This window comes from Lycium ferocissimum, chromosome 3 (genome assembly GCF_029784015.1).
Source record: "Lycium ferocissimum isolate CSIRO_LF1 chromosome 3, AGI_CSIRO_Lferr_CH_V1, whole genome shotgun sequence".
Taxonomy (NCBI): domain Eukaryota; kingdom Viridiplantae; phylum Streptophyta; class Magnoliopsida; order Solanales; family Solanaceae; genus Lycium; species Lycium ferocissimum.
The window spans coordinates 70,984,251-70,995,523 of record NC_081344.1 but is presented as its reverse complement, the minus strand read 5'-3'; the positions used below and the strand labels follow the sequence as shown (position 1 = coordinate 70,995,523).

The following is an 11,273-nucleotide window of genomic DNA, read 5'->3' as shown; positions in this document are numbered from 1 at the left end:
TTCGCTTAAAGGGTGGCCAAAAATATTTCGAGATTCTAGGTTCGAACCCCAACTTAGTCATAAAAATAAAATAAAAAATAGCAAAGGCTTCGCAAGAAAATGTGCCTTATACGCAGTATTTGCGCTTTAAGCAAGATAAGTCTGTCACGGATACGGTAGACTTTGTCTTTATAAGGCGAACTTTTAGTTATGCATGCAAAGAAAGTCGTCGTATAAGGCAGACTTTTCGCGAAGCTTCTTTGCAATTTTTTTATTTTATTTTTATGACTAAGCCGAGATTCCAACTCAAAATCTCGGGATATTTTTGGCGAAGGATAAAAATTAAAGACCAGTAATTTGAGGCACAAAAATTAAAGACCACCCACAAAGAAGGCCAATCGTGCAAATTTCCCTTTTATTTAAGGCCCAACAATAAGTCCCGCCAGTGTTGTCAAAAATAAAAAATTGAAAACACAAAATCCCTCCAAATAATTTTATAACTCTAAAATCTACTCCTTCCTCAACAAGCTTTGTAATTCAACTTCTTCATATAATTATTTTCAATACACTTTCAGATTTCTGGGGTTGTTATAAATCTTCACATTTTCTTGTTAGTTACGGTGTTCAAGATATTTCTAGAATGAACGAAGGCAATCAAGATATGTTATATGAAGACCCTTCTAAGATGTTTACTGGTGTTTGTTTTGTTCTTGTTGGATTTGACCCCCTTAGAAAAGGCCAGGTAACCCCATGTTTAATTTTCCTAAAAATTTGTTTTTTTTTTTTTTTTTTGAGTGAATTTTGCCCTATGTGAGTTTTGTTAAGTGTTGTTGGTTCCAAGATCAAATAAATTATGAAGATGTAGTAGAAATGATAGGGTATTGTCATACCCAAAGGGGTCGTTTGGCAATTGGTTAGGAGGTAAGTTATTAACGTATAAAATTAATACGGTGTTTGGTTTGCAATCTAGGAACCCGCATAATTAATACATGTATAAGTTATGAGGGAATCGATGTATTATTTTATGCAGGATAAAAGATGGAATAATTAATACAAGCAGTGGCGGAACTATGATTTTTACTAAGGGGTGTCAAAATATAAAAAAGTAAATATATGACAAAATTAAGGGGGTTCAACACATAGTATATACAGATAAAAAAGTTATTTTTTCGTATTTATACAGTGTAATTTTCAGAGAAGGGGTGTTGGTTGACACCCCTTGGGTGCATGTGCTGTCAAAAATAAAATTGAAAAACTAAACCCTGCAAAAAAATTTATAACTGTAAAAACTAATCCTTTATTACTAATACCTACAGAACTCTAACCAGCTACCAAACGACCCCTAACTAGTAGGTTTGATTGATGTAATTGCATTTTCGTAGTTAATTTTGCCCTATGTGAGTTTTGTTAAGTATTGTTGGTTTCGAGGCAATAAATTATGAAGATGCAGTAGAAATGATGGCGTAAAAGTAGTCATATAATCTTAGTGATAGCAAAATGGATGCAGAAAGTTTGTGTTGTTAGACCTTAACTAGCTTGGTTTTAAGGCGTAGTTGATTGATTTAGTGACTGTTTGGCTATGTATATTACTCTTTTCCAGAGTTGAATTCCGGAAATCATGTTTGGCCATAAAATTCCGTATATGAAGTTGAATTCCGGAATTTTTTGGAATTTGAAAAACACCAAAAAGTTGTTTTTTTTTTTTTTTTTATCACACCAAATCGCTCACAGAAATTCAAAAACAACTCCGATTTGTATTCATGGATAACACAACTCTAATTCCAAGTACCATTTTTCCCTTTGAAAATAAAAACTTTTTTTTCTTTCCAATGTTCTCAATTTTCATTGCCAAACAGGCCCTTAATTGCATTTTCAAGTTAATTCTTCCCATGTAAGTTTTGCTAAGCATAGTCGGTCTCAAGCCCGGATAGGTTATGAGGATGCTGTGGAAATGATGGTCTACGTAAAAATAGTCACATTATCTTAGTGATAGCAAAATGGATGCAGAGGACTCGTGTTGTTAGATCCTAACTAGCTTAGGTTTGAGGTGTAATTGATTGATGTAATTGGATTTTCGTAGTTAATTATGCCCTATGTAAGTTTCGTTAAGCATAGTTGGTCTCAAGCCCAAGTAAATGACGAAAATGCAGTAATGATTGTGTAAAAGTAGTTGTATAATCCTCTGGATAGAAAAATGGATACAAAGAATTTGTGTTGTTAGATCTAATTAGCTTGGTTTTGAGGATAAGTTGATTGATTTAGTGACTGTTTGGCTATGAATAATTTTTACCTTTTTTTCTGGAGTAGAATTCCGGAAATCATGTTTAGCCATAAATTTCGGAAATGAAGTTGAATTCTGCAATTTTTTGGAATTTGATAAGCACCAAAAAGTTGTTTTCGCCTTTTTTTTTTTCCACTCCAAATCGCTCACAAAATTCAAAAACAACTCCTATTTGTATTCATGTCCAAACACAACTCCAATTTCCAAGTACCATTTTTCACTTTGAAAATGAAAACTAATTTTTTGATGTACTCACAATTTTCATGGCAAACGGGCTCTTAGTTGCATTTTCCAAGTTAATTCTTTTCTATGTAAGTTTTACTAAGCATAGTCGGTCTCAAGCCCGGACAAATGATGAGGATGCTGTGAAAATTACGGTCTGCGTCAAAATAGTCTTCTGATCATATGGATAGTAAAATGGATACACAAGATTTGTATTGTCAGACCCTAACTAGCTTGTTTGAGGCATAGTTGGTTGATTTAGTTGCATTTTCCAAGTTAATTCTGCCCATGTGAGCTTAGAGAGGTACAAGGGAAGGTGGCTTATGTTTAATTTTCTTCAAAATTTGCATTTTTCAAGTTAATTCTGCCGTATGTGAGTTTTGCTAAGCATAGTTGGTCCCAAGCCCGAATGAGGATGTGTTGGAAAATGATAGTGTAAAATAGTCTCATTATCCTCTGGATAGAAAAATGGATACAGAGGGTTTGTATTGTCAGTCCCTAACTAGCTTGAGTTTGAGGTGTAGTTGATTGATTTAACTACATTTTCCTAGTTAATTCTGCCCATGGAGTTTTGCAAAGTATAGTCCGTCTCAACTCTCATGCCAAGATAAAAGCTGAGGATACAATCTTTTGGTTTTGAGATTTCATTCTGTTGATGCAAACTAACTTGGCATTTTTCAAGTTAATTCTGCCCTAGGTGAGGATGCAGTAGAAATGACTGTCAGCATAAAAATAGCAAAGCGGATACACAGGATTTGTATTGTCAGAACCAAACTACCTTGGGTTTGAGCCATTAGAAATCTAGTAGTAGTACTTCTTTATTTTTCATTAGAATTCCCACATCGGTTGTGTAATAGGAATGTGGCCTCTTTATATCTTTTGAATAGTGAAATGGATATTGAGATTTCAAGCTGTTGATGCAAACTAGCTGAGGATTGAGGGGTGGTTGATTGATTTATTTACATTTTCCAGGTTCTAGTGTTATTGTGTTGATAATTAGTTTTTTGGGGTGGTAATTCTACTTCTTTTGATGGTTGTTGTCTACTTTATATTTGTTCCTTTTTTCTTCTCTAGATTCGGGCCAAGCTCGTGGAGGGTGGTGGAGTTGATGGAAACAGATATGGACCAGATTGCACCCATCTTATTGTTGACGGTATTACCTATGTGAGTATGACCATGTAGTCATGTTTGAACAAAATTGTCCTTATTTGGTTTTCAGGGCGATTTTTTTTTCTGCACTTCTTGCTGCTTGATTATGTAACCTATTTTTTGTACCCAACTTAAACGTCATGGCTCACTAGTATAATAGGGATGTGACATAACATTTTCTTGAAACAGGATGACCCTGTATGTGTTGCTGCTCGGCGGGATGGGAAAATAGTTGTTACCAGCTTGTGGGTTGTGCACAGTTTTGATGTGGGAATGCCTGTCGATCCCCATTCTGTGAGTTCCTCTGAAAAATTTAGCCTTTTATCTGTTGGAAAATACAGTCTGCTAGCGCACAGCCATGCTCAGTTGAATGCCTTTTATTTCTCAGTTGTGGTTGCTTAAACAATGATAGCTATAAAGAATGTTTTCAACAAAATTAACATGTAACTTTATGATATAGTGGAGAGAACATTTCTCTTTGGAAGTATCTTGCTTTTAAATTCTAATACCACTTTGGTGCATGAAAGGATGTTTATCTTATGTGTTTGTGAGTTCATTTTATAAATGCTATTCAGTTTAAAAGGCTTTTGCTTTGCAATATTGCTATTAGATGGTCTATTATTGTGTAGGTTCAGGAGCAAGTATTTATTTTATATCTGATAGTGAGCTTAGTTCTATAAAAATTTTATGCTGAATGGCCATGATTTTGGGTTTTTGGTGGTCATATGAATCTATCTATTGGTTTGTATCTGTTTCCTTGCTCCCTTAAAAATTCTATCTCAACTTGTCCTAAGCCTTTAAGTATAATTGATTTTTCCCTTACTCAAAACTCAAAAATTCACCACTTAACGTACAGGTCATGTACAGACCTCCAAGGGATTTGAATGGAATCCCAGGTGCTAAATCACTGATAGTCTGCTTAACTGGGTATCAACGGCAAGATCGAGATGATATTATGGTTCGTAGAATGCAACATTGTTGTTCGTTAATTCATTTACTTTTAAGAGAAATTTAATATTTTCTGAAAAGGAAAATCTAAACAGTTGCTTGTCATGTCGCTTTGGTATTGGTTCTTTCTTTCTAGACAATGGTGGGACTGATGGGTGCAAACTTTTCAAAGCCGTTGGTAGCAAACAAAGTCACTCATCTCATATGCTACAAATTTGAGGGTAAATATCACTTTTTCACCAGTTGCAACATATTGCTGGTTGTACTACCGACTGCGTCTCTCCTTATTTCTTGTTTTGCTTTGTTAAATGTTTAATCCTAGAGGGGGTGAATGGGGGTTTCAGGTGTTCTTGCACAAACTTCCTTTATGTTGATGATTTGTTACGATGTATTGCTGCTGGCTTATTTTTTCCCCTCTCGTATTCTCGCTTCCCTCAATTTATAATTGTATATGCCTTTAAATTATGTTGACCTGGAGAGAATGTGTATGCTTGACCTGGGGAGAAAATGTTGTATCTGCAAAATATGTGTATTGTATCTGACATGGATTCAAGAACAATAGAGATTCATTATAAATGTGAAACTACTACTTCCTATTTAACAATTGGAGAGAATAATGACAAGGAAATACGGTTAACAGTTCCAAAAAAGAATAATTATAAGGAAATTAAATATTCCCTTTGTCCCAATTTATTTGACATTTTTCCTTTTTGCGACCTCCCAAAATCTTTGACCCTGTTCCATTTTTATACAACTTTTACAACTTTCAAAAATTTAAATTCATTGATATTTTCTCTATCATATAACTTTTCTACCACTACTTTTATCTTCCTCCTTTGCTATTACAATAAATAAGTTAAAATGACATTAGATTTCCTAAGTCAAACACCATCTCATGATATAGGATGAAGCGAGTAAAAGGAAAAAGAGACAGACCAATTACCCTGACCTTTGGTAAATCAGTCTGTGATACTACCTATGTCTTAAATTCTCTTCACTCACCTAACAAGGATAAGGAAGAAAGCTACTCCAATTTCCATTTCATTTTCACCTTTACCATGTCTATCGTGGTATGTGTTTACAACTGTGTATTAGTCTTGATTGAGCTTATTACATTTGATAGGGGAGAAATATGAGCTTGCCAAGAAAATGAAGACGATTAAGCTTGTTAATCACCGGTGGTTGGAGGATTGGTATGCCCAAACTTATTTTCTAAAAAATTATGGAAATTCCTACTTTTAAGCTGCTGCTAAAATGCATATTTTCATTCCATGATATCTTATGCAGTTTAAGGTCTTGGGAAATCCTTTCGGAAGCAGATTATGATAAGAGGTGAGTCATTGCAATTTTCCGTCTTTTAATGCGAAGTAGCTCTGTGTTTCTACCGTGTTTTGTTTTGCGTTGGTAGTGACTGATTATAGTACTCCTAGTAGGTTGCCTTTATATTGCAGAATTTGAAACATATGCAATTGTACATTGAGATATTATGAAGTCCTGTTTTAATATCTGACAGTTTCATGTGTATTGAAGTTATCATATGAGAAACATTTTCAAGCGACCCAGTCAAGAAACAAAAGATACACAGAACTTCACACTTCATATGTGCTTAAGTTATGGAGTATCTAATTAGAGCTCACTAGAGGTTTCTGAGCACCTGCTCAGCGGTCTTTTGATCTTTAAATTTAATGCCTATCTCACTCATTTTTTATTTAGAGTTGTGGTAGCTGTTGTACTAAACAAAAGTTCGAAGTCAAAAACCAAAACATTGGTAGACAACATCTTTCAAAATAAAAGGCAATAAGTGTTTTTGTTCGCTTGCTAAGAAGTAAGAGTAATTTCATTTAGCTCACGCACAATATGCTTATACTTTATCCCTCAATGGGGCTCCCTTGTCAAACAAATTGACAACCAAATAATATGCTAATGTATACACTTCTTTTCTGGCCTTAAGTGGGTATGAGTTGGAGATGATGGAAGCTGAAGCCAAAGATTCTGAAGACGAAAATGAGGACATTGCTGCAAACAAATCTGGAGAGAATATAGCTATCATGGGTCCTGAACATCCAAGAAGTCCTAGTCAATTCCTTGTGAAGCAGGAAGCCTCTACAAACATTTCAGACTTGAGCACATTTAGAGGTTTATCAGGTCTTGGAAACACAAAAGAATTGTCATTATCTGCTTCAAAGCAGTTAAAATCTGACCAGGTTCGAGCCTTTGAAGAATCTCCCAAAAGGCATGCTGAGATGCTTAATACCAACTTCTGTAGAACACATGAAGAGCTGCCAACTAGCATGCAACAAAATGGAAGTGATTTGGTTTTCGTTTCAAATAGTGCCAGGAAGTCTCCTCATTCTTGTTCGTCCAGAAAAAGCCCAAGGAGATTCAGTTCTCCCATGACCTCTGAACAGGTTCGAGCCTTTGAAGAATCTCCCAAAAGGCATGCTGAGATGCTTAATACCAACTTCTATAGAACTAATGAAGAGCTGCCAACTAGCATGCAACAAAATGGAAGTGATATGATTTTCGTTTCAAATGGTGCACAGAAGTCTCCTAATTCTTGTTCGCCCAGAAAAAGCCCAAGGAAATTCATCTCTCCCATGACCTCTGAACAAATTAAGAGTAATGCAGGAAGTCCCGCTGCTACTGAAACAGGTATAGAGTTTGATTGCTTTAACCTGTCCTCTCAGAGAGGACAAGAGAAAAGTGATTTAGGTGTAAAAACTCCAAGGAATTTGTCGTTTTCTGGGAAGGGTCAAAGCAGTAGACTGCCTGAGAAAAGGAAGAGCATTTCAGATAGTAGCTTCAGGTCACCAAGGACTGGTAATAACCCTGAAAGCATACCAGATGGTTACTTGACAGCAAATCGTACAGAAGAGTTAATAAACACGTCAAAGTTACATATTCTACATGAGTTTGACAGTCATCTGTCATCTGGGAACACTGCCACTCACTTTGACAAGGGTGTAACTTTAGATACCGTGCAGCATCATGATTCTACCATTTCCGATCCTGTGACACTAAGCACTAGGCGAGGGCATGACAAGGATGCACCTCAAAGTGGCACTTGTAGGATCATGGGGTCAAAAGACACTAGCCATGCTACTGTCGATGTTAATGGGCCATTGGATGAACAGCATAATGTCCCGTCTCCAGTTAAAGAAAGAAGAGATAACCTGAAGTCTAGTGTGCTGGCTGAGTTCGATAAAGCTGGAGATGATTCCATGTCAGCATCTAAGCCATTGAATAAAAGATCGCTTTCCAAGAAGACACTAGGATCTAGACCAAGTCTCGGTAAAGGGGATGGTAAAAATCAGAAAGGTTCTTTATTTATTAACAAGACTGTTCTGATGAATGATTCAGCTACTTCCAGTAGCGGAGGGAGAGAGGAGACAGAGGATGAAAATATCTTAAGCTCTACAAAGGTTGAGGGCCTCCCTGCAGATAATGCAGATTCGAGCAAAGAGATCGAGAAATATAAACTTTTGGATTCTGAAAAAGAAGCTGCCAAAACAAATGAATCCCTAAATGATGATACTGAGGCTCCAGAGGACCAAGAAGATGAGGAGTTAAATGCTCTAAGAGAGAAGTCTACTGGTACTGAAGCACAACATTCAGGGCTTCGATCAACGGAGAAGAAACTAAATGTGAACAAGGTGGTAAATAAGAATGACAAGAAGGATATTGCAAAGAGACAAAGTACTGAAAACAACAAATCTGAAACTCAAAAGACTTTTTCTGGCAAGGAGACCAAGTTAAGTGAATCAACTTCTGTGGGGAAAGCTTCAGAGGAGAAAGTTTCCAAAGGTCCAAAATATGTGAAGAAGAATAGCAAGAAAACTAATCTAGCTACTAAAAGAGCTGCTGATTCTGTAGAAGGCGCAGAAAGGAAGAAGTGCAGAACTGATAGAAACAAGGTAGAAGGGAAGAAAAGAAAAGGGTCTCCATGTGAACCTGGTAAAGCCACTGAGCATCAATTTAAGAGCTCCATGGATGTGGAGAAGGAGAACATACCTGTTAGTGGAGGCCAGAACGCGAGTCATAATGAACATGAGGCTGACAGAACTTCTCCTTGTGGTAAAAAGCCTCGTTCGTTGCAGATTACAAAAGTACGAAGTGAGCCTAGGTGGTTTATAGTTAGCGGGCATCGGCTACAAAGGAAGGAGTTTCAGCAGGTTATCAAGCGATTGAAAGGAAAAGTGTGCAGAGATTCTCACCAGTGGTCATATCAGGCAACCCATTTCATTGTTCCTGCTCCAGTACGTAGAACAGAGAAATTTTTTGCTGCTGCATCCTCTGGAAGGTTTGGCTAATTACACAGCCCTAAAGTTATGTCCATTCTTACAAGTAAACATAAACATATCGTCAGTTGTTTTTTACAGGTGGATCTTGAAGACAGATTATTTAACTGCTTGTGTTGAGGCTGGAAAATTATTAGATGAGGAGCCGTATGAATGGCACAAAAAGGGATTGACTGAAGACTTAGCAATCAGCTTAGAGGCCCCAAGAAAGTGGCGACTTCTGAGGGAGAGGACTGGACATGGCGCATTATACGGAATGAGGATAATCATATATGGAGACTGCATCGTACCACCACTGGTATGGTAGTTTGTTGTTTGTCGTATAGGTTTCTTGAAGATTGAGTTCCTATGCTGCCTATTTGCAAGAGTTTCTTTCTCTTCCATTAACTCCTTTTATGGTGTGTTTTGTATGACGAAGAATTACTTTCTGGAACTTCTTTGATGAAATCATTTTCCAGTTGTTGGTTTCCTTGCATTATGGAAAAATAATTTCTCCTAAGATAGTATATTCCACCAAAGTGGAAAAAGACTTCCTTATGGGCGCAAGTAACTTTTCTTTACAAAACTTAACTTCTTCATTATTCTTACAAAGCATAGCTCTTACTCTATGTTACTTGTTTAAAAAATGTAGACATTGTCTTTTTAGTACTGAAAAAATTATCACTAGAGCACTATTTTAATATTTTATCCAATAGCTTGTGCGATCATCATATGTCATCTACTTTTATAGCTAACCACAATTGGAAAATGATCTAGAAACGGATTGCCTAAGATGAAACGTTTTCGGTGGAAAATTTTCCTCCAGAACTGTTTTTTCCAACACCACATGCAAGCGATTTCTAGACCATGAAATTTCCCTGGATTGCACTTTGTCCGTATCTCTAACAGGTTTTAATATACTCTCTTTTTGTTGAATCAGGATACATTGAAACGAGCAGTCAAGGCAGGAGACGGCATTATATTAGCAACTTCTCCTCCTTATAGTCGATTCCTGGAGTCAGGTGTTGACTTTGCCATTGTTAGTGAGGTCATGCCACGCTGTGACAAGTGGGTTCAAGAATTCTTAAGGCATGAGATACCTTGTGTGTTGCCTGATTACTTGGTGACTTACGTGTGCAAACCTGGTTTTACCCTCAACAATTATGTGCAATACAACACTCATGCTTGGGCAGAAAAATCACTGAAAAAACATGTCAGTCGCTTGGAAGAGATTGTTGAGGAGGAGATGGTGTCATCGGATGACAATAGTAACGATATAGCATGCCAGGTATGTGGGTCACCAGACAGGGAGGAAGTAATGCTGATATGTGGTGATGAAAGTGGGTCTCGTGGATGTGGGATTGGCATGCATGTAGATTGTTGTGATCCTCCCCTTGAGTGTGTACCAGAGGAAGACTGGTTTTGCCCTCAGTGTAGCAAGAACAAAAGCAACACTAGTACCAAAAGGAAGTCCAGAAAAGGGACCTCTACTTCAAAGAAGAAGAAGTGAGAATCTGTCTTTTGGCTAAGGTCTGTATAATAGGTCTTGTTAAGTTAGTATATTTAGATTAGTGAAATGTACAAAAATAATTATTCGCGTTGCAGCATCTTGCTGCTTTCCTAGAAGAAGTCGTGGAGATACAACTTTTATTTCACCCCTTCATGCCTTTGTCTGTAACTGTTGTAGTTGAGCAAACACTAATCTTTTATGACACTTGTGATTTTGCACTTGGTGAAAACTTCCATTACTTTGAATAGTATGTGCTGGCCGCTGCCACATTTTTAAACAAAGAAGTAATCACCGTGTTTCTTTTATCCTCTTAAAAGTTCATGAACCATTCTGATTTAGGAGCAACAAAGTGTAAGCTGGGGTTTCTTTGTGCCTTAAGGTGTAGTATATTTTAAATATGATTTCAGGTTCTATCTTAACATAAGCCACTGCTAAGACTACAATGTTCGCTAAGAGTTGAAACTTGACTATATGTCATTTTACCTTTGCCTTGTGAAACTAACATGTATAGGCAGCTGAGTCATGGGTGACTGATGAAGGGATTAAGAGCCATATTGTTCTGACGAGTTTTCTCTCTATAAAGTTACTATCTCCTGTCTATTAATATCTGTCCTTAAATTAAGGTTTTTGCACGCCCTTTGATTTTCTCCTAAAGTCTCACTTAATTAACAGTAGTGGTGAATATGTGACCAAAAGCAATATTTGAATCCACTTTGCCACTGCACTAAAAAAGTTTCTTTATCAAGGAGACTCAACAATTTATATATAACAAAAAAAATTCTTCAGAACTCCTTGTTCTTCGTTGCGCTTCTCCTCCAGCTACCTCTTCTGTCATACGTGTGCTCAGTGTCCACCATAAACCTGCCTTTTTATTTTCTTCAACTTCATAGTCGGGTCCGAAATCTCT

General features: G+C 36.8%; 1 protein-coding gene across 2 annotated transcripts; it reads left to right on the top strand.

Moving 5' to 3' along the window:
• Positions 1 to 533: 533 nt before the first annotated feature.
• On the top strand, positions 534 to 10,584 carry LOC132050646 (BRCT domain-containing protein At4g02110-like). Of its 2 annotated transcripts, none has more exons than XM_059442000.1 (10): positions 534 to 721; positions 3,557 to 3,646; positions 3,821 to 3,925; positions 4,488 to 4,589; positions 4,716 to 4,800; positions 5,703 to 5,772; positions 5,867 to 5,911; positions 6,531 to 8,879; positions 8,959 to 9,175; positions 9,797 to 10,584. In XM_059442000.1, the coding sequence occupies exons 1-10, from the start codon at positions 620 to 622 to the stop codon at positions 10,364 to 10,366; spliced, it is 3,735 nt and encodes a 1,244-aa protein (XP_059297983.1). In that variant the 5' UTR covers positions 534 to 619; the 3' UTR covers positions 10,367 to 10,584. The 2 variants fall into 2 exon arrangements, with proteins under 2 accessions (XP_059297983.1, XP_059297984.1); XM_059442001.1 differs by lacking the exon at positions 534 to 721 and adding an exon at positions 3,436 to 3,454.
• The last annotated feature ends 689 nt before the right edge of the window (positions 10,585 to 11,273 follow it).